General features: G+C 49.1%; 1 protein-coding gene across 3 annotated transcripts in view; it reads right to left on the minus strand.

Moving 5' to 3' along the window:
* The window catches only part of ncf1 (neutrophil cytosolic factor 1), a 143,075-nt gene that overhangs the window by 110,376 nt on the left and 7,280 nt on the right, over nucleotides 1-25,419 (minus strand). For all 3 annotated transcript variants that reach the window (XM_033045553.1, XM_033045554.1, XM_033045555.1), the window contains exon 2: nucleotides 12,411-12,491. In XM_033045553.1, the coding sequence (XP_032901444.1) occupies nucleotides 12,411-12,491 (81 nt within the window). The remainder of the gene's footprint in view (nucleotides 1-12,410; nucleotides 12,492-25,419) is intronic.

A 25,419-nucleotide genomic window follows, 5' to 3' on the forward strand; every position in this document is an offset into this window, starting at 1 on the left:
GTACGTACAAAAAGGATGGTATACCTAAGAATTGGGATGTGTTACAAGCAGAATGTAATTAGCATGATCAAACACAGGAAAAGGTCAAAAAAGAAAAAAGCCTGATTGAGTCGCAAAATAAGCGACAATTGGTAACAAAAAAAAACAGGCGCCAAAATGAGAAAGCACCCGGGACCCCTTATCTGGTACAGAGACCCTGTTCATAGATGAAGAAGAGGAGGAACGCAACCTTGAATGGAGCGTTCCTCCACCCCCTTCATTCCCCCGTACCCCAAGCCCAGGGCAGCCAAGCAGCAGGAGGGCCGACTGGTTCTTAGCGCTAAAATGGCCGTGCAGGGAGCAGAGGAGGATTTTGAAACTTGCTTCACAAATGCTCAGTCCTGGATAAAAAATGATCCAAGAACATTTGCAAGTCACTGACAATGTTGAAGGATCAAGGGAAGCTCTGGAAGCCTGGCGACAGGCCTGAGGAAGTCTTGGCTGAGGAACCTGAAGGAAGAATGTGGATACAGTTGGTACAGGTGAAGGCAGATTCGCTCCTGGAGGACAACAGTGATGACAAGAAGCACGAGTTCCACAGGATTCAATAAACAGATTAAAACAGCGTGGGAAGACACACAAACATGGTGCATTGTCATAGTCACATTGAATGGGTGTTGCTGCACTGGATGAAGTACTTGAAGGCGAGGGAGGAATATTTCACATGGCTGGTAAAAATATACAGATGCTGGAGGTACACAAAATTGCTGGAGGAACTCAGCGGGTGCAGCAGCATCTATGGAGCGAAGGAAATAGGCGACGTTTCGGGCCGAAACCCTTCTTCAGAGTCTGAAGAAACCCTTCTTCAGAGTCTGAAGAAGGGTTTCGGCCCGAAACGTCGCCTATTTCCTTCGCTCCATAGATGCTGCTGCACCCGCTGAGTTCCTCCAGCAATTTTGTGTACCTTCGATATTCCAGCATCTGCAGTTCCCTTTTGAATACAGATGCTGGAGTCTGATCTTGAATCACAACTGACCTTAAAGGACAAGAAGCTTCAGCTAAACCATCACAAATTCGGCTGGGCAGCATCTTTATTCAGACAGCTTTGCTCGAGTGCCTTCTCCAGGATCCTTGTTCACCAAAACCGCAGATTAGACTCTCAATTAGGAAGCTCAACAGAAATTAAAACGGGATCAGGAGGAACTTGAGATGAAAGCCAAGCTAAAGGTGATGAATTTGGAAGGAATTGTCCAGCAGCATCAGGTTTATCTGGACAACCAGGAGAAATTCCAAAACTGGCTGCAGTTAATGGAAGAAACGAACAACCATTGCGTGACCCACAAGGGCAGCAAGCATCACCTGGATGGATCACTGCGGGAACTGCGGGAGTTGTGCAACACTCTCAACAGCAAGGAAGGAGAGCTGGACAATCAGCAGAACCAAGCTGGAGCTGTGATACGGAGCACATCCCCCAAAGGAACGGAGAACGTCATCAGAGCCCTGGAGAAACTGAGGACGGACTGGGAGAAGCAGAAACTGAAGTGTCGCCAGGTGGAAGGACCATTGCAGCTGGCATTCCAAAGCTGAACAGCTGGAGAGGGAGGAGGCCGAGTTATTGGACTGATTATGGACCCTGGATGAGAACCTCCTGATGAGAACAAGCCTGAGATTGTGTCTAATCACCAGAGGAATCAAGCGTGGAAAATCTTCAACTGGAACTTGGCAGATTCACACAGAATTAAAATCTGTCTGCTAAGCACTCAAATGGCATTGGGAAATATAACAGAGTGAAAGGGAAGGTAATGAATGATTACACTCGCCAGAAGCCTCAGGAGATGTTATTAATTGCCCACTATTTCGGGGCGTTGTGGCAGCATCGTGGTTTTGTCTCCTCCTCCGTCACCCCTATTAAGAATGTTGTTTTCATCCACAACTTGCTGCAGGCACTCGCCTTCCCACTCATATGGCAATAGCTAAATGCAGCGCCCACACTGGCGCCTCTGATCCCGTCTCCTAGGACAATGCCTTTGCCAACACCACAGCAAGGACACCACAGAGGGGGGCAGAGAGCGAGGGGGGGTTAGAGAGGCGGGGGGGGGCAGAGAGGGAGGGGGGCCCTGCCCGAACACCACCAGGTCGAGTCCCACGACGCCATCTTTAACACGAGGAGCAACACCAGCGCTCACCGCCTCCTTGACCGACCTCAAGCCCGGACGACCCAAGACACTGCCGTCACCGAACTCTATGTGACCGCCGCCGCCCTTCACCCACCCACCGATAACTCCGACCCTTGCTACCTCCTCGATTCCTCCGACTATCACCACCAAAACGGGCCCGTCGAACCTCGTCGCCTCACCCGCCATCCGCTGACCGGGATCTTCTACGCTTCGCCCGCTGACCTGAACTCCACTCCCTGCGTGCCTTCAGCATCGACTCTACCGACCCTCGCCACTCCACAGCCCTCCAGCAGGCCGCAGCCGTTGCCTTACCCGAGTCCTACGCTCTGCACCAGGCCTGAAGTCTCCACGTTGCAGACTCTTACACCACGGGGTCTAACTGGGCTGGGTCCTAGTGATCCCCCCCCCCACAACACAGCGAACAACTCAGTGATTGTTCCACTGGGTCTTCCCCTTCCCCCTCAAACCATGTGACCCCAGTTCTTCCCCACCCACCCTATAGTCCTCATATCCCCCTCCTCCCTGACCACCCACCAGCCCCCTACCAGACATCGCCTCGGCCTCAGTCCACTCACCTGCCTTCCTCCAGCCCCAACCCCCATCCTTGCCGTGTGTTCACCATCCCCCCTGACCTCCCCCTCTCTGATACCGAACGGTCGGTCCTCAGCAGAGGCGTTACCTTTGTCCCCCCCCCCCCCATCCCCACTTCAATGAGTTCCGCACCCGCCACGATGTGGAGCTCTTTTTCCGTCGCCTCCGCCTCAAAACATTCTCCCATAGGAAAGAGTCCTCACCCCCCATTGATGACCCCCTCCTCTTGGACTCCCCCTCATGGCCATCTTCCGGCTTTAGACCTTTTTATTTTAAACTGCCGGTGGGACATCAACTGCCTCAACTTCTCCACTCCCCTGTCTCACTCTAACCTCTCCCCCCCCCCAGTGAACGTACAACCCGTGCCAGGGGCGGAAACCCCGGGGGGGCCAGAGGGGACATGTCCCCCCCCCCATGTTTTGAGAGGTGGGGGACATCCCCCCCAAGTTTTTGTCATCCGGATTTTAAAATCTCCGCTTTCCGCGAGTCAGTGGAGGTGGGACTGCTGATGGAGGGGGCCGATTGGACGAGAGAGATGTCGGTCAGCAGGCAATGGGGGCGGGACACGATGATTCAGTGCGATGATTGGAGGAGGGAGGAGTGGGGTGGTGGGACTGAGGATAGAGTGCGGTGATTGGAGGAGGGAGACGTGGCACAGACCTGTGCCTCATCCGCAGCCAGGATCGATCCCGGCTCACCGGCGCTGTCCCGTCCCCACCCGAGTGCCCCCCCTCACGGGTGGCCAGAGAGGTCGGGAGTCAGACGCGAGCTGTGCCCCCAGGCCCACAGCCAGCGCAGAGAAACAGCGCTAAACCTAGCTCAACTCTGCCTGTCCAGCCAGGTTAACCTGCCTGGCCGTGCGGGAAATATGGCCAGCGCAGAGAAGCAGCGCTGGTATCCCGTCAGTCCAGTCAGGGCTTGGAGGTTAACCCGGCGAGACAGGCAGAGTTGAGCTGCATTTAGCGCTGGATTGAGCCTCCGAAGCCTCGCGCAAATGCGTGCGGCCGCCAAAAAATTTCCCTCCCCCGGTCCCCTCCATATTTTGATAACTAGTTCCGTGCCTGACCCGTGCAACAACCCAGACTGGGTTATCAAACCCGCCGACAAGGGAGGTGCCGTGGTAGTCTGGCGCGCTGATCGCTACAAAGCTGAGGCCACGCGCCAACTCTCAGACACCTCCTCCTACTTATCTTTGGACCATGACCCCACAGACGAGCACCAGGCCACTATCTCCAACACTATCACTGACTTCATCACTTCCGGCTCCCTGCCCACCCCCGAGCCTCCAACCTCAACTTTACCCAGCCCCGCACGGCCCGATTTTACCTTCTCCCCAAAATCCACAAGCCTGACTATCCTGGTAGACCCATTGTTCCTGCCTGTTCGTGCCCCACCAAACTTATTTCCACATACCTCAACTCCATCCTATTCCCCCCCCCCCTCCACTGTTTAAATCCCTCCCTACCTATGTCCAAGACACCTCACACGCTCTTCGTCTCCTCCATGGCTTCCGTTTTCCAGGCCCCCATCCCCCCATCTTCACCATGGACGTCCAATCACTCTACACCTCCATCCCCCACCAGGAGGGTCTTAAAGCCCGCCGTTCCTTCCTCGACCGTAGATCCAACCAATCCCCGTCTAGTGATACTCTCCTCTGCCTAACGGAGCTGGTCCTTACCCTCAACAACTTTTTGTTTGACTCCTCCCATTTCCTCCAAATCCAAGGCGTAGCTATGGGCACGCGCATGGGCCCCAGCTATGCCTGCCTCTTTGTAGGGTACATCGAACAATCCTTGTTCGAGACGTACCAGGGCCCTATCCCCGAACTCTACCTCCGCTACATCGACGACTGCATTGGTGCTACCTCCTGCACCCATACAGAACTTCCTGACTTCATCCATTTCACCACTAACTTCCATCCGGCACTCAAATACACCTGGACCATTTCCGACATCTCCTTACCGTTTCTAGACCTCATTATTTCCATCGCAGGTGACAGACTACTGACTGACATCTACTCTAAACCCACTGACTCCCATGGCTATCTAGACTACTCTTCTACCCACCTTGCTTCCTATAAGGACTCCATCCCCTATTCCCAATTCTTCTGTCTACGCCGCATCTGCACCAAGGATGAGGTGTGCCACACCAGGGCATCGAAGATCTCTTCACTCTTTGGGGACAGGGATTCCCCTCTTCTACTACAGATGAGGCTCTCACCAGGGTCTCTTCTATACCCCGTAACTCTGCTCTCACTCTCCATCCCCCCCACTCGTAACAAGGGCAGAGTCCCCCTTGTCCTCACCTTCCACCCGACCAGCCGTCACATACAACAAATAATTCTCCGACATTTTCGTCACCACCAACGGCATCTCAGGACTGGCCACATCTTCCCATCTCCTCCCCTTTCGGCTTTCCGCAATGACCGCTCCCTCCGTAACTCCCTGGTCCCTTCCCACCCAAACCACCCCCTCCCCTGGCACTTTCCCTTGCAACCGCAGGAAATGCTACTCTTGTCGCTTTACCTCCCCCCCTTGACTCTCTCCAAGGACCCATGCGGTCTTTCCAGGAGCGGCAGAGGTTCACCTGCACCTCCTCCAACCACATCTATTGTATCTGCTGCTCTAGGTGTCAACTGCTCTACATCGGTGAGACCAAGCGTAGGCTTGACGATCGCTTTGCCCAACACCTCCACCTGGTTCGCAGTAACCAACCTGATCTCCCGGTGGCTCAGCACTTCAACTCCCCCTCCCATTCCGAATCCGACCTTTCTGTCCTGGGCCTCCTCCATGGCCAGAGTGAGGCCCACTGTAAATTGGAGGAGCAGCACCTCATATTTTGCTTGGGTAGTTTACACCGTCCCTGCTTTCTCCTTCTTTTCCCTCCCCTTCCCAGCTCTCCTGCAGCCCACTGTCTCCGCCTCTTCCTTTCTTCTTCTCGCCCCCCCACCCCCACATCAATCTGAAGAAGGGTCTCGATCCGAAACGTCACCTATTTCCTTCGCTCCATAGATGCTGCTTCACCCGCTGAGTTCCTCCAGCATTTTCGTCTACCTTCGATTTACCAGCATCTGCACTTCCTTCTTAAAACATTTTCAGATCAGGTGATTTTGGACTTGACGGGAAAAATGTCATCCGGCATATGTAAACATTTTATCGTTACCGCGTAGTTTTTTCGCAAAGATGTAAAAACACACCTACTGTATATACACACATACAAGATCAGACTTTTAGAATTATATACTAGACCAAGGGGGACCCATTGGGTCCCGTCCACTCAACGCGCGTTTGCGGGGGGGGGGGGGGGGGGGGTGGGGGTCGGCCTGCGGCATTACACGCACACACACTAACCACACCCACACTAACCCCCCCCCCCCTTGATATTATATTAATATTATTCATTCGCTCCTTTTACACCATCCCCCGCCCTATCCACTCATGCATAGCCCCCAACTGCTCAGGCGCGGCTAGAGAGGGAGAGGGAGGGGGGTAAAGAGACGTCATCAGCGAAAGCTCGTCATTTAAATTCAAAGTCTTTTGATATTTTTAAACATTTTCGGTAATGTCGCAAAGTAAAGCATGGAATTTTCAGATAAGGTGATTTTGGACGACGTGAAACATATCAACCGGAATATGTAAAAATGTTATCGTTACCGTGTAGTTTTTCACAAAGATATAAACACACACACACATATACACACACATACACGATCAGAGTTTTAGAGTTATACTAGACCAAGTGGGTCTGCTCCCCCAACGCAGCCGTTCCCTACCCGTAGCCCCCACGGGAGACGTGGACCTCCAACTCAAGCGACTCGGGAATCAGCAGTGCGGCAGTTTTTAAATGGCGTCTTTGAGGCGAGATGCGGGCGCCAGCAGCCGTTATGGTCGCTGGCCAGCAGGAGGCGACAAAATGAGTGAATGGGGGTGGGGGGGGGGGGGGAGAAGGAGTTTATTAAAAATGTGTACATAAACACGACGAAATTTAATGAGGAGTGGATACTTGGAATGAAAAGTGAAATCTCTACCGAAATGGAAAAAAACTCGGCGTTTCTGCGTCTGACGTTGGCGTAGCAACGAATCAAACGCTGGCAGCCACAAGTTAGAAACACACACAGCCAGCCAGGCAGCCACAGAGTTTTAATATTATACTAGACCAAGTGCAGACCCGTTGGGTCTGTTTTCCCAACGGCGTTTGGGGGGGGGGGGGGGGGGGGGGGGGGGGGGGGAGAGGAGGAGGAGGAAACGGGACAGATTTGGGAGGGAAAGGAGAGCGGGGTAGGGGGTGAGAGAGGGGGATGGGGAGAGAGATGTGGGGGAGGGGGAGGTAGGGGAGGAGGGAGGGAGGGGGAGAGGGGTGGGGGAGAGAGGGGAAAGAGTGGGGAGGGAGAGTGGAGGGGGAAGGGGGAGAGGTGGAAGAGTGGGGAGGGAGGTGGAGAGGGGTAGGGGGAGTGATGGAAGAGGGACAGAGGGGTAGGAGGAAGGGGGCGGGTGGAGAGAGGGAATTTTGTACGTTTCTATAAGATACCCCCTCAATCTTCTAAATTCTAGCATGTACAAGCCGAGTCTATCCAGTCTTTCGTCATATGAAAGTCCTGACATCCCAGGAATCAGTCTGGTGAACATTTCTCTGTACTCCCTCTATGGCAACAATGTATTTGAACATTGGGCATTGTGACATCACACAATGGAACGTTCACCATTGGCTTGTGCTCCTGCAAAGGCATATGTAAATGTATCCATTCCGATTGGACATCTGTGAGCATCGGGCATTGTGACATCACACGATGGAACGTTCACCAGGGGCTGGGGCTGGTGCTGCTTCTATGGGTGAGAAGCCAGTTTATTTTTGAAATATTGGGGGTGGGGGGGAGAAGGATTTGATTAAAAACGTGCACTTAAACACGACGAAATGTAATGAGGAGCAGATACTTAGAAAGAAAAGTGAAATCTCTTCCGAAATGGAAAAGATGTCGGCGATTCAGCTTTCCCCCTTATCCTTAAACTTTGACCCCTTGTTCTGGTCTTCCCCAACATCCGGAACAATCTTTCTGCATCTAGCCCGTCCAACCCCTTAAGAATTTTATACGTTTCTATTTATTTTATTTAGCGAATGCAAAGTCCTTTAGCCAAGCAGTTGCCTCTTGATCTGCTGTATGAAGGGTGACAAGTCCTCCTTTGAGTCTTTGTTGAGGGCATGCTTCAATGATGTGTTGCATTGTTTGCTGCTCTCCACAAGCACACCATGGGGTTGGACTGCTGCCCCATTTGTGAAGGCTGGCCAAGCAGGGGCCATGTCCAGTCCTGAATCTATTCAGCGTCGTCCACTGCTTCCTTGGGAGATTGGTGCCAGGGACCGGTAGGGTGGGGTCTGACACCAGATGTTTATTTGGGACGTCCTTGGACTCCCATTCCCTTTTCCAAGCTGATTGGATGGTGAAATCAGCTGGTGGTGGGTTCTTCCAAATTGGTCATCTAGATGGAAGTCGAGCAGTGGGTGGGTTGAAGATGTCCATGTGAATTGGCAGGTGAGGGGAGTTTTTGGTCTTTTGGAGCATCCTTTGAGTGAGGACTACTCGCCGGATGTGTGGAGGGGCTATGTTGGATAGGACAGGGAGCCAGGGGAGTGGTGTTGAGCGGATTGTTCCTGTGATGATCCTCATTGTTGAGTTCAATTGGGTATCCACATGGTGTGTGTGGGATGACCTGGACCAAACGTTTCTATAAGATACCCCCTTAATCTTCTAAAATCTAGCGAGTACAAGGCGAGTCTATCCAGTCTTTCTTTATTTGAAAATCCTGACATCCCAGGAATCAGTCTGTACTCCCTCTATGGCAACGATGTCTTTGAGCATTGGGCATTGTGACATCACACGATGGAACGTTCACCATTGGCTGAGGCTCCTGCATAGGCATATGTAAATGAATCCATTCCGATTGGACATATGTGAGCATCGGGCATTGTGACATCACACGATGGAACGTTCAGCAGGGGCTGGGGCTGGTGCTGATTCTTTGGGTGAGAAACCAGTTTAGTTTTGAAATATTGGGGGGGGGGGGAGGGGGGAAGGATTTGATTAAAAACGTGTACTTAAACACGACGGAATGTAATGAGGTGCTGATACTTAGAAAGAAAAGTGAAATCTCTACCGAAATGGAAAAGACGTCGGCGATTCTGCGTCTGGTTTCGGAGTTGCAGGGAATCAAAGGAAGAAATGCGGCCGGAAGCCGTACATGTAAATGGATCCATTCCGATTGGACGTCTGCGAGTGTCGGGCATTGCGATTGGACGTCTGCGAGCATCGGGCATTGTGACATCGCACGGCGGGAACGAATTGAAAGGCAGAAAGGGATCCGGACGGCAGCCGGTCGGATGGGACGAGAGTTTTATATATTAATAGATAGATAGATAGAAGATAGATATATAGATAGATGGATGTGTGACTGACAGATTGCATGTTGTGCGTGGTGAGCCTGCTTTACTTGCTTAGAATTGCTCGCTAATGAATAACAGGTGGTTTTGCAGAACTGGAAATGGTGTTGTGACTGAAAAGGGAAGAGGCCCGATACCAAGTAGAACTGCAGAGAAAAAGAAGTCTGTTCTGGACACAATAAGAACTGGTTCAGGTGACTGTGTGATTAGCTGTGTGATTAGCTGGACCCGTGACTATATACTGCCTGTGCACAGAATAACTGAGTGGGACCACGAGGAGCGGGCATGTATGTAACCATACTTGCAGTGACTCTCCCACTCCCGCTAGCGTGATAAAGTCGTGTCTTTACCATGAGCATCAGTGTCCGCCTACATTTATTTTTCCAGAGAGCGGGCGAGCTTTAACACCAACGTAACCTCTCCCTATAGCTCAACCCTCTAATCCTGGTAACATCCTTGTAAATCTTCTCTGTACCCTTTCCAGCTTAATTACATCTTTCCTATAACATGGTGCCCAGAACTGAACACAATAATCTAAGTGCGGTCTCCCCAAATTCATATAGAACTGCAACACGACCTCCCAACTTCTATACTCAATGCTCCGACTGATGAAGGCTTAAGTGCCAAAAGCCTTTTTGACCACCCTATCTGCCTGTGACCCCACCTTCAAGGAACCATTCACCTGCACTCCTAGATCCCTCTGCTCTACAACACTCCCCAGGGCCCTACCATTCAATGTGTAGGTCCTGCCCATGTTAGACTTCCCAAGAAACTCAGATTTGTGACGCACGACCTCCCACGTACAAAACCATGCTGACTATCCCTAATCAGCCTTTGCCAATCCAAATGCATGTATATCCTATCCCTCAGAATACTCGTCAGTATCTTACCTGCTACAGATGATAAGTTCACTGGCCTATAGTTCCCAGCATTTTCCCTGCAGCCCTTCTTGAATAGAGGCACAACATTTGCCACCCTCCAGTCTTCCGGCACCTCTCCTGTAGTTAAATACGGCTCGTAAATTTCAACCAGGGCTCCTGTAATTTCCTCTCTAATTTCCCACAATGCCCTTGGATATATCTGAGATTGCTGCCTTGAATACTCAATGTTCAAGTTCAAGTTCAAGTTCAAGTTACATTTATAGTCACATACACCATTTATTGTCACATACACCAATTATAGTCACATACACCATTTATTGTCACATACACCAATTATTGTCACATACACCATTTATTGTGTAGGTCCTGGCACCTTGTTTAAAAAGGGGTCTAAGAGTAAACCTAGCAATTATAGACCTGTTAGTTTGACGTCAGTGGTGGGCAAATTAATGGAAAGAATACTTAGAGATAATATATATAAGCATCTGGATAAACAGGGTCTGATTAGGAACAGTCAACATGGATTTGTGCCTGGAAGGTCATGTTTAACTAAACTTCTTGAACTTTTTGAAGATGTTACTCGGGAAATTGATGAGGGTAAAGCTGTGGATGTTGTGTATATGGACTTCAGTAAGGCCTTTGACAAGGTTCCTCATGGAAGGTTGGTTAAGAAGGTTCAATGGTTGGGTATTAATGGTGGAGTAGAAAGATGGATTCAACAGTGGCTGAATGGGAGATGCCAGAGAGTAATGGTGGATGGTTGTTTGTCAGGTTGGAGGCCAGTGACGAGTGGGGTGCCACAGGGATCTGTGTTGGGTCCACTGTTGTTTGTCATGTACATCAATGATCTGGACGATGGTGTGGTAAATTGGATTAGTAAGTATGCAGATGATACTAAGATAGGTGGGGTTGTGGGTAATGAAGTAGAGTTTCAAAGTCTACAGAGAGATTTATGCCAGTTGGAAGAGTGGGCTGAAAGATGGCAGATGGAGTTTAATGCTGATAAGTGTGAGGTGCTACATCTTGGCAGGACAAATCAAAATAGGACATACATGGTAAATGGTAGGGAATTGAAGAATGTAGGTGAACAGAGGGATCTGGGAATAACTGTGCACAGTTCCCTGAAAGTGGAATCTCATGTAGATAGGGTGGTAAAGAAAGCTTTTGGTGTGCTGGCCTTTATAAATCAGAGCATTGAGTATAGAAGTTGGGATGTAATGTTAAAATTGTACAAGGCATTGGTGAGGCCAATTCTGGAGTATGGTGTACAATTTTGGTCGCCAAATTATAGGAAGGATGTCAACAAAATAGAGAGAGTACAGAGGAGATTTACTAGAATGTTGCCTGGGTTTCAGCAACTAAGTTACAGAGAAAGGTTGAACAAGTTAGGGCTTTATTCTTTGGAGCGCAGAAGGTTAAGGGGGGACTTGATAGAGGTTTTTAAAATGATGAGAGGGATAGACAGAGTTGACGTGGAAAAGCTTTTCCCACTGAGAGTAGGGAAGATTCAAACAAGGGGACATGACTTGAGAATTAAGGGACTGAAGTTTAGGGGTAACATGAGGGGGAACTTCTTTACTCAGAGAGTGGTAGCTGTGTGGAATGAGCTTCCAGTGAAGGTGGTGGAGGCAGGTTCGTTTTTATCATTTAAAAATAAATTGGATAGTTATATGGATGGGAAAGGAATGGAGGGTTATGGTCTGAGCACAGGTATATGGGACTAGGGGAGATTATGTGTTCGGCACGGACTAGAAGGGTCGAGATGGCCTGTTTCCGTGCTGTAATTGTTATATGGTTATATGGTTATTGTCACATACACCAATTGGTGCAGTGAAATTTGAGTTACCATGCAGCACACAAATAAGATAAACACAACACTATAGAATTTAACATAAAGCATCCCCCACAGCGGAATCAATGTTTCCCACTGTGAAGGAAGGCAACAAGGTTCAGTCCTCTTCCTCTTGTTCACCCGTGGTTGGGGCCTATTGAGGCAAGCATCACCAGTCACAGCTTTATTGATATCTACTGAGGCTACAGAAACGGGCTTACAATTGGGAGATGGAGTTTAATGCGAGCAAATGTAAGGTAGGACATCGAATAGTACAGCACAAGAACAGGCCCTTCGGCCCACAATGACCATCACGTATCTAACTGCACATAACCTGTATCCCTCCATTCCCTGCATTACCATACGCCGATCTGAAGAAGTCTGATTATCTGAAATTGTTGAACTCTAAAGGCTTTGCAGCACTTCACTCAGCTGGTATGATGCAGAGCCTGAGGACAACCTTGAAGCACTCGGGCTCCTGTTACACCTCGTGCATGACCATTGAAATCAACTACTTACATGGAAATCGTAGATTTCGGAGAACTTTCTGTAGATGAGCTTCTCTGACAAGTCACTCCACTTCACCATCAGCATATAAACCTGAAAAGAAAACACCTCGTTAGCTTTTAATTTAATTTTGTTTACAGATACAGCGGAAACAGGCCCTTTGGCCCACCGTGTCCGTGCCGACCAGCGATCACCACGTACGCTAGCACTATCCCACACTGGAGGGACAATTTACAATTTTACTGAAGCCAATTAACTGACAAACCTGTAGGTCTTTGGAGTAGGGGAGGAAACCGGAGATCCTGGAGATAGCCCACGCTGGTCACGGGGCGAACGTACAAACTCCGTACACACAGCACACAAACCTGGGTCTCTGGTGATGTAAGGCAGCAACTCCACCTGTGCCACGGCACCTCCAAAGATAAACTATCCGATCTCCTTTCCCTCCAATGTTGGATCAACATGGATGTTATGCGCTCCCTCTGCTGGTGTTATATGGTGTTCTCTGTTTTCTCCCGAGTGCAGGCCTCGTGGCTGTGAGTCAGGAATCACGGGGTTAAAGGCTCCTGTACCCGATTGGCCAAGCTGCATCATGTTGACTCATCTTCGCCCTGCACAAGGCTGTGAGTACCACGGCTGGTGTGAGCTGTGGGGGTTCTGGCCACATGGCATAGGAGTTTATGTATCTTCCTCTGTACATGTTAACAAATATTGACTTGGGACGGATGAGGGTTGGCTTTACTGTTTTTGTGTGTTTGTTTCAGGATTACATATCTTTTAGGCAGGTTTAGAGTCTCCGGTCCGACGGCCCATCGCGTGGCTGGCTGGAGCAACTGTTAAAATTGTTTGTCAGTCCATTCACCTTCCTGACTGTGTTGTTTGAATCAGGTTTGGGTTTTTGTCCTCAAGTGAAGTAATTAAACTCTTTTTGAACTTGAACCAGGTTGTTGACTTATGTTACTCGGCTCTTGAAGTACCTGCTTTCGGGAGTCGTAACAATGGAGTACTGACTGGGAGCTGGGTTGAGCGGGGAAAACTGGAGACGGGTCATTGGGAAGGGAAAGGATTGTCGGGAGGGAGGCGTGTGGTTTTTTGCTGTTGGTTTTTTGTGCATCCTGCATCGGACATCCCCATTTTCCCTGGCGTGCTGCTCCAATGGGAATTATAGGCCTATTCGTGAGCCTCCAAATAGAGCCCAGTCTCCATCCAATGTGTCCACGCTGCTCCCTGTTCCCTCAGCTCAAACTGGGACCTCTGCTTCCTGATCCCTGGGCGAAAGAATCAGGCAACAATTTCAAATCATCTTTACCTCTGGAGAAATGGTATCCAGGAAACACCAAGATTGCTGGGGTCATGCACTGTGAGGAAGGCTGTCAAAGTATTCAGTGTGATATAGTGTTCAAGAAGGAACTGCAGAAGCTGGAAAATCGAAGGTAGACAAAAGCGCTGGAGAAACTCAGCGGGTGAGGCAGCATCTATGGAGTGAAGGAAATAGGCAACATTTCGGGCCTAAACCCTTCGGTTTCAGCCCAAAACTTTGCCTATTTCCTTCGCTCCATAGATGCTGCCTCACCCGCTGAGTTTCTCCAGCACTTTTGTCTACAGTGGGATATAGATCAGCTAGAGAAACGGGTGTAGAAATGGCAGATCTTAGTGTATTTGAGGTAGAGCATAAGACATAGAATATTACAGCATCGGGGGGGGGGGGGGGGGGGGGGGGGGGGGGGCGAAGGAGTGTTCGTTTTCTCACCCTTTTTGTTATTTTTAGCGTTTGTTTAAAGTTTGTCTTAATGTTCTTCTGTTTGTTTTATGTGGGGGGAGGTTCTTACCTTCCCGGAGATGTGATCAAGTTTCGGATCACATTCTCCATCGCTGGAGCTGGAAGCCGCCTCGGACTGTCGTGAGCCCCACCGCGGGACTTACCATCGGAGCGGATCCCTTGCCTGGGATTGCTCCCACTATGGCCTGCGGACTTATCATCAAGGGCTCACAGTCTCGGGAGAGGCTAGTCGGGAGATCCAAAGCCATAGAAGGTTCGTCCAGCCCCGACGCGAGGTTTGATCGCCCAGCGCGGGGAGCTGACAACCCCCCCGATGCAGGAGCTGAACACCTCGACGTGGAGGGCCCGAACGCCGCCGGCTACGGGACTCAAGACCGTCCCGTCAACGGCTCGAGGCCCCCGACCAAGGAAGAACAACAAGGGAAGGACGTGGAACTTTATTTTTGCCTTCCATCACAGTGAGGAATGTGTAGGAGTCACTATGATGGATGTTTATGTTAAAATGTGTTTTTTGAGTCTTGCTTTTTTTAAATTGAATGACTGACCTGGCCAGTGAATTTCACTACACCAATTGGTGTATGTGTCAATAAATGAACTTATGAACTTACAGCTTCAGAACAGGCCCTTTGACCCACAATGACCATCACTTATATAACTGCACATAACCCATATCCATCCATTACCATCTGCCGATCTGAAGATGTCTGAAGAAGGATCTCGACCCGCAACATCATCTATCCATGGTCTCCAGAGATGCTGCCGAGTTACTCCAGCACTTTGTGTCCTTTTGCTTATACAAATGTCTTTTCAATGCCACTAACGTATCTGTTTCAACCACCGCTTTTGGCAGCATGTTCCAGACACTCACCACCCGCTGTGTCAAAAAACCTGTCCGGCATATCTATACTTTGCCCCTCTCATCTTAAAGCTATGCCCTCTAGTATTTGTTTTTATCATCCTGGGTGTTGCTCTTTGCGAGGCAAAATCTAAGGGGACAATATACAACTATTCAAGAGTTCAAGATTTAAGAGAGTTTATTGTCACGTGTCCCTGATAGGACAATGAAATTCTTGCTTTGCTTCAGCACAACATAACATAGTAGGCATTGACTACAGAACAGATCAGTGTGTCCACATACCAGTATATAAATATATACACACATGAATAAATAAACTGATAAAGTGCAAATAACAGATAATGGGTTATTAATGTTCAGAGTTTTGTCCGAGCCAAGTTTAATAACCTGATGGCTGTGGGGAAGTAGCTATTCCTGAACCTGGTTGTTGCAGTCTTCAGGCTCCTGTACCTTCTACCTGAAGGTAGCAGGGAGATGAGTGTGTGGCCAGGGTGATGTGGGTCCTTAATGATGCTGCCAGCCTTTTTGAGGCAGCGACTGCGATAGATCCCCTTGATGGAAGGGAGGTCAGAGCCGATGATGGACTGGGCAGTGTTTACTACGTTTTGTAGTCTTTTCCACTCCAGGGCACTCAAATTGCCGAACCAAGCCACGATGCAACCGGTCAGCATGGTCTCTACTGTGCACCTGTAGAAGATAGAGAGAGTCCTCCTTGACAAACTGACTCTCCGTAAACTTCTCAGGAAGTAGAAGCGCTGATGTGCTTTCTATTGGCATGAGCCTTGACAGCATTGATGTACAGAAAGGTCTCGCGGTCCAAATCCATAACTCCCTGAAAGTGGCAACTCAAGTAGGTAGATTGGGAAAGAAGGCATTTGGTATGTTTGCTTTTATAGATCAGGGCATTGAGTATAAGAGTCAGGAAGTCAGTGATGCAGTTTTATAGGACTTTGGTTAGGCTGCACTTTGAGTACTGTGTGCAGTGCTGGTCGCCCAGTTACAGAAAGGATATGGAGGCTTTGGAAAGGATGCAGAGGAGGCATTGGGAGTATTAGCTGCACAGAGAGCTTGGACAGACTTGGATTGTTTTCTCAAAAATGGCGGTAGTTATGGGGAAACCTGACAGAAACGTAGAAAATAGGCGCAGGAGTAGGCCATTTGGCCCTTCGAGCCAGCACCGCCATTCATGGCTGATCATCCAAAATCAGTACCCCATTCCTGCTTTCTCCCCATATCCCTTGATTTTGTTAGCCCAAATAGCTATATCTAACTCTCTCTTGAAAACATCAAGTGAATTGGCGTCCACTGCCGTCTGTGGCAGAGAATTCCACAGATTCACAACTCTCTGGGTGAAAAAGTTTTTCCTCATCTCAGTCCTAAATGGCCTACCCTTTATTATTAAACTTTGACCCCTGATTCTAAACTCCCCCAACACCAGGAACATTTTTTTCTGCATCTAGCATGCCCAGTCCCTTAAAAATTTATCTGTTTCTATGAAATCCCCTCTAATCCCACTTTCCAGTGAATATAAGCCCAGTCGATCCATTCTTTCATCATATATCAGTCCTGCCATCCCGGGAATTAACCTGGTGAACCTATGGTGGACTTCCTCAATAGCAAGAATGTCCTTCCTCAAATTAGGGGACCAAAACTGCACACAATGCTCCAGGTGTGGTCTCATCCGGACCCTGTACAACTGCAGTAGGACCTCCTTGCTCCTATACTCAAATCCATATAACCATATAACAATTACAGCACGGAAACAGGCCATCTCGACCCTTCTAGTCCGTGCCGAACACGTATTCTCCCCTAGTCCCATATACCTGCACTCAGACAATAACCCTCCATTCTTTTCCCGTCCATATAACTATCCAATTTATTTTTAAATGATAAAAACGAACCTGCCTCCACCACCTTCACTGGAAGCTCATTCCACACAGCCACCACTCTCTGAGTAAAGAAGTTCCCCCTCATGTTACCCCTAAACTTCTGTCCCTTAATTCTCAAATTCTCAAACCATGTCCCCTTTGAATCTTCCCTACTCTCAGTGGGAAAGGCTTATCCACGTCAACTCTGTCTATCCCTCTCATCATTTTAAAGACCTCTATCAAGTCCCCCCTTAACCTTCTGCGCTCCAAAGAATAAAGCCCTAACTTGTTCAACCTTTCTCTGTGTGGCATTGTGGCGGCTCTGGCTGCAGCGGCTCTCCGGCAGTCCTGTTTGTTTTGTGTTTTTTGTGTTTTTTGTGTTTTTTGGGTTGTTTATTTTCGTTTTTGGGTTGTTTATTTTTTGGGTTGTTTTCGTTTTGGTTAGTCTAGTTTTGGTTTTGTTTTGTTTTGGTTTGGTTTTGGTTTTTAGTTTGTGTTTTGGGGGGGGGGGGGGTTGAAACGGGGCTTGCTGTCTCTCCCTGCGGGGGAATGCGACTTTTTTGTCGTATTCCCCTTCTCTGCCTCCGTCTGCGCTGAGGCCTAATGGCGGAGCTGGCGACCTCGAGGCTCAGGAGGCAGAGCCTGCCAGGACTCGCACTGAGCTCGCTCCCGTGAGGACGGCCCGGCTCGGGGCTGGAACAGGGCTTTCGTGAGGGGCTGTGACGCTACCGTGAGGACGGCCGGCCCGAGGAAGGAAACGGTGCTCCCCGTCGGAGTAGCTGAGCTCGGGGAGGTACGGCGTTCCCAGCCTGAGGGAGGAGCGGCGCCCAGTCGGGGCGGCCCAGCCTGAGGGAGGAGCGGCGCCCGGTCGGGGCGGCCCAGCCTGAGGGAGAAGCGGCGCCCGTCGGTGCGGGGTCTTCCCAGCCTGAGGGAGGAGCGGCGCCCGGTCGGGCGGCCCAGCCTGAGGGAGAAGCGCGCCCGGTCGGGCGGCCCAGCCTGAGGGAGGTAGCGGCGCCCAGTCGGGGCGGCCCAGCCTGAGGGAGGAGCGGCGCCCGGTCGGGGCGGCCCAGCCTGAGGGAGGAGCGGTGCCCGGTCGGGGCGGCCCAGCCTGAGGGAGGAGCGGCGCCCGGTCGGGCGGCCTGGGCGCGAGGGAGGAGCGGCGGCCTGGCGCGAGGCTGAGACGGTGGCAGTACTCACGTGAGGGCGATCCGGCTCGGGGCTGGAACGATGCTCCGGGGGCTGGGACGGCAGTTCTGGTGGCGGTGGCCTGAGACCGGGGGTTCGGCCGCGGGCCAGCGGCTGCGTCAGCAGGTCTGGTGAGCGGCAGCTTCGACTACCCCGGGCCGCGGTGTTTGAGCCGCGAGGACAGGTTTTAACATCGCCCGGGGGGTATCGCCTCAGCGCAGAAGGAGAAGAGGAGGGAAGAGACTGCAGCCCTAAGACTTTTGCCTCCATCACAGTGAGGAGATGTTGGGTGGACTCACTGTGGTGGATGTTAATATGTGTTTATTGTTGTTTTTTATTGTATTGTATTATATGTATGACTGCTTAAATTTCATTCAGACTTCGGTCTGGATGACAAATAAAAGGCTATTCTATTCTATTCTAACTTGTTCAAAAGGGAACTGCAGATGCTGGAATATCGAAGGTACACACAATTGCTGGGGAAACTCAGCGGGTGCAGCAGCATCTATGGAGCGAAGGAAATAGGCGACGTTTCGGGCCGAAACCCTTCTTCAGACTGATGGGGGGGTGGGGAAAGAAAGAAGGAAAAGGGGAGGAGGAGGAGGAGCCCGAGGGCGGGCGGATGGGAGGGTGGGAGGAGACAGCTAGAGGGGAGGAGACAGCACGGGCTAGCCAAATTGGGAGAATTCAATGTTGATGCCATAAGGACGCAAGGACCCCAGACGGAATATGAGGTGCTGTTCCTCCAATTTCCGCTGTTGCTCACTCTGGCAATGGAGGAGACCCAGGACAGAGAGGTCGGATTGGGAATGGGAGGGGGAGTTGAAGTGCTGAGCCACCGGGAGGTCAGGTAGGTTATTGCGGAATATCTCCGCAATAACCTGCTGACGGCCTTCCTGAGGCACCGTGTGTGGTAGATGCCCTACAAGGCTTGTAGCTGTGTCCCAATAATCCTCTGCGCTCTGTGGACGACGCACTGAAGAGCTCTCCTCTCCGCCTCCGTGCAGCTGAGATACCACACAGAGATGCCATACGTTAATATGCTCTCTGTGGTGCAGCGGTAGAAGGTTGTCAGCAGCTGTTGGGGCAGACCAGTCTTTTTTAATGTCCTCAGGAAGAACAGTCGTTGCTGTGCCTTCTTGACCAGCGCAGCGGTGTTGGTGGACCATGTGAGGTCCTCTGAAATGTGAGTGCCGAGAAACTTAAAGCTGGACACTCTCTCCACACTTTCCCCGTAGATGGAGATTGGGGCGTACTCTCCATTATGTGGCCTCCTGAAGTCAATAATCAGCTCCTTGGTCTTGGAGGTGTTTAGTGACAAGTTGTTACGTGCGCACCAGTCCGCCAGGTTCTGCACATCCGCTCTGTATTTTGTTTCATCACCGTTGGTGATCAGCCCAATCACTGTTGTGTCGTCTGCAAACTTGACGATGGTGTTGGTGTCGAATGCAGGAACACAGTCGTGTGTGAAGAGGGAGTAGAGCATAGGGCTTAGTACACAGCCCTGCGGTGTGCCGGTGCTCAGGGTGATAGTGGGGGACAGGTGCGGGCCCAGTCTCACTGCCTGCGGTCGCTCTGTCAGAAAGTTCAGGATCCAATCGCATATCGGCGAGCTGAGACCTAGCTGGTGGAGTTTGGTGATGAGCTTGGTGGGGATGACCGTATTGAATGCAGAGCTATAGTCAATGAAGAGCATCCTCACGTACGTGCCCTGTCTATCCAGGTGAGTCAGGACAATGTGAAGAGCCAGAGAGATGGCATCCTCTGTTGATCTATTTGCCCTGTATGCAAATTGATGAGAATCCAGTGAGGCAGGGATGCTGGATTTGATGTGGGAGAGGACCAGCCTTTCAAAGCACTTCATTGGGATTGGACCAGCCTTTCGAAGCACTTCATCTTCAGGTCTTGACTCAAAATGTCTGACGAAGGATCTTGACACAAAACGTCACTTATTCCTTTTCCCCAAAGGTGCTGCCTGAGCCGCTGAGTTACTCCATTATTTTGTATCAATCTTCGGTGTAAACCAACATCTACAATTCCTTCCTACACAAAACGGCTGCCGCCATTTTGCCCCTTGGTGAAATTGTTTAACACTTGAGACTCTGACCAAAAAGAGGTCCCAGATGCTGGAGACATACACTATCGACAAGCATAAAGGAGGAAACTAGCTTTGGTTCCGATGTTAGATGACAGACAATGAAGCAGGACCTTTCAATGAGGAAAGTCAGTCATAGAGTCACACAGCATGGAAACAGGCCCTTAAGCCCAAATCATCCATGCCGACCAAGATGACCCATCTACACTACTCCCACCTGTGAGTTTCACCCATATCCCACTAAACCTTTCTGATCCATGCATGTGTCCAAATGCCTTTTGTATATTATAGTAACTGCCTCAACTATCTACTTTGGCAGGCTATTTATATACCCACCCTCAGTGTGAACAAGCTGCCCCTTAAATCTTTTCCCTTTCACCTTAAAACGATGTCCCCTGGTTCTTGATTCCCCTACTCTGGGTAAAAGGCTCTGTGCGTTCACCCTAGAAGATCCTCCCGCATCCAAGGAATGAAGACCAGCTTTCTCCTATAGCTCACTCCCTCGAGTCCTGATAACATCCTCGTAAATCTTCTCTGTACTCTTTCTAGCATAACAACATCATTCCTGTAGCAGACTGGCCAAAACTGTACACACATTCCAAATGCAGCCTCATCAACATCTTGTACAATTGTAACATAACATCCCAACTTCTATACCCTTGACTGATGGAGGCCAATGTACTGAAAGCCTTCTTGACCACCCTATCCATCCTATGATGAACTATGAACCTGCATTCCAAGACCACTCTGCCCTACAACACTCCCCAGAGCACTACCATTCACAGTGAAAGTCCTGCCTTCGTTTGCACATATGCATTAAATTCCATTAACCATTCCTCAGCATAACCAACTTCATCTATTGCATCCGCTGCTCTGGATGTCAGCTGATCTATATCGGTGAGACCAAGAGTAGGCTTGGCGATCGTTTCGTCGAACACCTCCGCATTAACCAACCTGACCTCCCGGTGGCTCAGCACTTCAACTCCCCCTCCAATTCGGTATCCGACCTCTGCCCTGGGCCTCCTCCATGGCCAGAGTGAGCAAGACCGTAAATTGGAGGAACAGCACCTCATATTCCGCTTGGGGAGTCTGCATCCTGGTGGCATGAACATTGAATTCTCACAATTCTGTTAACCCTTGCTGACTCCTCCCCTTCCTATCTCTCCCTCAGCCTTCGGGCTCCTCCTTCTCCTTTTTCCTTTCTTCTCCCCGCCTCCCCCCACCCCCTATCAGTCAGAAGAAGGGTTTCGGCCTGAAACGTTGCCTATCTCTTTCGCTCCATAGATGCTGCTGCACCCGCTGAGTTTCTCCAGCATTTTTGTGTACTTTCAGCATACTTGTCCAGCTGATCAAGATCCTGCTGTAATTTTTGATAACCATCTTCGCTGTCTATAGTGTCACCCACTTTAGTGTCATTTGTAACCAAGCTTGTACTCTCATCTAAATCACTGACAGAAACCACAAACAGCAATGGGCCCAGCAATGATCATCGAGACACATCACTAGTCACAGGTCTCCATTTCTAAAACAACCTTTTACTTTCACCTTCTGCTTTCTTCCATGAAGCTAATTTTCTATCCAGTCAGCTAATTCTCCCTGGATCCCATTAATCTATCCTTCAAGAGCAACCTACCATGTGGACTTGATCAAATGCCTTGCTGAACTCCATGTATACCACCACTACAACTTTGCCTTCATCAACCCTTTTGCTTACTTCTTCAAAAAACTCAAATACATTTGTCAGACGCAATCTCCCACGTACAAAATGCTGTTGATTGTCCTCAATCAACCCGTCTATCCAAATAAATGTATATCTAACCCGTCGGAATCCTCTCCATTCCTTGTTTACTACAGACGTAGACAAAATAAATAGCAGATGCTGGTTTACAAAAAGAGATATTGAGTGCTTCGATAGATGATGTTTCAGGTCAGAACCCTTCTTCAGACTGATGAAGGGCTGCGACTAAAAGCGTTGCCCATCCATGTTCTCCTGATATGCTCCCTGACCTGCTGAGCTACTCCAGCACTCTGTGTCTTCTCTGGCCTGCCACAGATGTTAGGTTCACTCGTCTATAAATCTCTTGCTGTTCCCTTAAGCCCTTCTTAAATAGAGGCACAACATTAGCCACCCTCCAGACTTCCGGCACCTCACCCGTGTCTGACAATGATTTATTTCTGCCAGTTAGGGCCCATGTAATTGTTTCCCTAGCTTCCGACAGTGTCCTCAGATAGATTTGATCAGGCCTGGAGCATCTATCTACCTTCATACCCCGTAGGACGTCTAGCACCTCCTTGACCATAATACCGACTGCCCTCAAGGCAACTCCTGTAACTGTCCCAAGTTACCCAGTCTTCATTTCTGTCTCCACGGTGAAAACTGAGGAGAAATACACATTGAGGACTTGCGGCTCCACACAGAGATGATCGCTTTGGTTTCTGAGGGGCATTATTCACTCCCCAGTTGCCCTCTTTCCCTTTATGTACTTAGAACTTGAACAGTACACCACAAGAACAGGCGCTTTGGTCGCTAAAGTCTGTGCCACACATGATGCCAAGACAATCTCTTATTTACCTGCCCATAATATCCCTCCATTCCTGCATATCCATATACATATCCAAAAGCCGCTTAAGTACACTTTCTACCATTCTACCTGCCATCTCTACTGCACTAAAACCGAGAGACAATGTGATGGGCAACTTGTTCAAGGAGTGGTGTGGGTTTATGGAACGAGCTGGTAGACCTGGTACAATTACAAAGTTTAAAAAACATTTACTAAATACTTGAATAGAAAAGTAGTAGAGAGATGATAGGACATAGAACCACACCCTCTTCTCCCCTCTCCCATCAGGCAAGAGGTACAGAAGTGTGAAAATGCATAACTCCACATTCAGCTACAGTTTCGTCCCAGCTGTTATCAGGCAACTGAACCATCCTATCACCTAATACCAGAGTGTGGTCCTGACCTAGCATCCACCTCATTGGAGACCCCCAGACTATATTTAATTGGACTTTACTGGACTTTATCTTGCACTGAACATTGTTCCCTGTATCCTGTATCTGTACACTATGGACAGCTTGATTGTAATCTTTTCGCAGACTGGGTAGAACACAACAAAAAAGCTAATTACTGAACCTCAACTAAACACAGGAACAGTGTCTTCAGCCCACAATGTCCGTGCCGAACATGATGCCAACTTAAAGTGATCTCCGCTGCCTACGTGTGATCCAACCCCTTCCATTTACTGAATACTTATTGCCGATCTAAAATTCTCTTAAAAGCCACTATCGTATCTGGCTCCACCGCCACCATCTGGCAATGTGTTCTAGGCACCAACCACTCTATGTGTAAAAACAAACACCTCACACATCTCCTTTAAACTTTACTTCAACTTTGGCCGCTCATCATTTCCAACCCAGGAAATGGTTCTGATTGTCACCAGAGGTACAACTCTCATAATTGTATATAGCTCTATCAGGTCTACCTCTGATGTGCCAGAGAAAACAATCCAAGTTTGTCCAACTTCTCCTTGAAGCTAGTTTAGTTTATTGTCACATGTACCGAGGCACAGTGAAAGACTTTTGTTGTGTGTTAGAAAGACTATCTTTTCTTCGGTATTCACCAAGGAGAAGGATATTGAATTATGTGAGGTAAGGGAAACAAGTAGAGTAGCTATGGAAACTATGAGATTCAAAGAAGAGGAAGTACTGACACTTTTGAGAAATATAAAAGTGGATAAGTCTCCAGGTCAGGACAGGATATTCCCTAGGACATTGAGGGAAGTTAGTGTAGAAATAGCAGGGGCTATGACAGAAATATTTCAAATGTCATTAGAAACGGGAATAGTGCCGGAGGATTGGCGTACTGCGCATGTTGTTCCATTGTTTAAAAAGGGGTCTAAGAGTAAACCTAGCAATTATAGACCTGTTAGTTTGACGTCAGTGGTGGGCAAATTAATGGAAAGGATACTTAGAGATAATATATATATAAGCATCTGGATAAACAGGGTCTGATTAGGAACAGTCAACATGGATTTGTGCCTGGAAGGTCATGTTTGACTAATCTTCTTGAATTTTTTGAAGAGGTTACTCAGGAAATTGATGAGGGTAAAGCAGTGGATGTTGTATATATGGACTTCAGTAAGGCCTTTGACAAGGTTCCTCACGGAAGGTTGGTTAAGAAGGTTCAATTGTTGGGTATTAATGGTGGAGTAGCAAGATGGATTCAACAGTGGCTCAATGGGAGATGCCAGAGAGTAATGATGGATGGTTGTTTGTCAGGTTGGAGGCCGGTGACTAGTGGGGTGTCACAGGGATCTGTGTTGGGTCCACTGTTGTTTGTCATGTACATCAATGATCTGGATGGTGGTGTGGTAAATTGGATTAGTAAGTATGCAGATGATACTATGATAAGGTGGGGTTGTGGATAATGAAATAGATTTTCAAAGTCTACAGAGAGATTTATGCCAGTTGGAAGAGTGGGCTGAAAGATGGCAGATGGAGTTTAATGCTGATAAGTGTGAGGTGCTACATCTTGGCAGGACAAATCAAAATAGGACGTACATGGTCAATGGTAGGGAATTGAAGAATGCAGGTGAACAGAGGGATCTGGGAATAACTGTGCACAGTTCCCTGAAAGTGGAATCTCATGTTGATAGGGTGGTAAAGAAAGCTTTTGGTGTGCTGGCCTTTATAAATCAGAGCATTGAGTATAGAAGTTGGGATGTAATGTTAAAATTGTACAAGGCATTGGTGAGGCCAATTCTGGAGTATGGGGTACAATTTTGGTCGCCAAATTATAGGAACGACGTCAACAAAATAGAGAGAGTACAGAGGAGATTTACTAGAATGTTGCCTGGGTTTCAGCAACTAAGTTACAGAGAAAGGTTGAACAAGTTAGGGCTTTATTCTTTGGAGCGCAGAAGGTTAAGGGGGGACTTGATAGAGGTCTTTAAAATGATGAGAGGGATAGACAGAGATGACGTGGATAAGCTTTTCCCACTGAGAGTAGGGAAGATTCAAACAAGGGGGACATGACTTGAGAATTAAGGGACAGACGTTTAGGGGTAACATGAGGGGGAACTTCTTTACTCAGAGAGTGGTGGCTGTGTGGAATGAGCTTCCAGTGAAGGTGGTGGAGGCAGGTTCGTTTTTATCATTAAAAAATAAATTGGATAGTTATATGGACGGGAAAGGAATGGAGGGTTATGGTCTGAGCGCAGGTATATGGGACTAGGGG

The sequence above is a fragment of the Amblyraja radiata genome, chromosome 28 (genome assembly GCF_010909765.2).
Source record: "Amblyraja radiata isolate CabotCenter1 chromosome 28, sAmbRad1.1.pri, whole genome shotgun sequence".
In the NCBI taxonomy this organism is placed as follows: Eukaryota; Metazoa; Chordata; class Chondrichthyes; order Rajiformes; family Rajidae; genus Amblyraja; species Amblyraja radiata.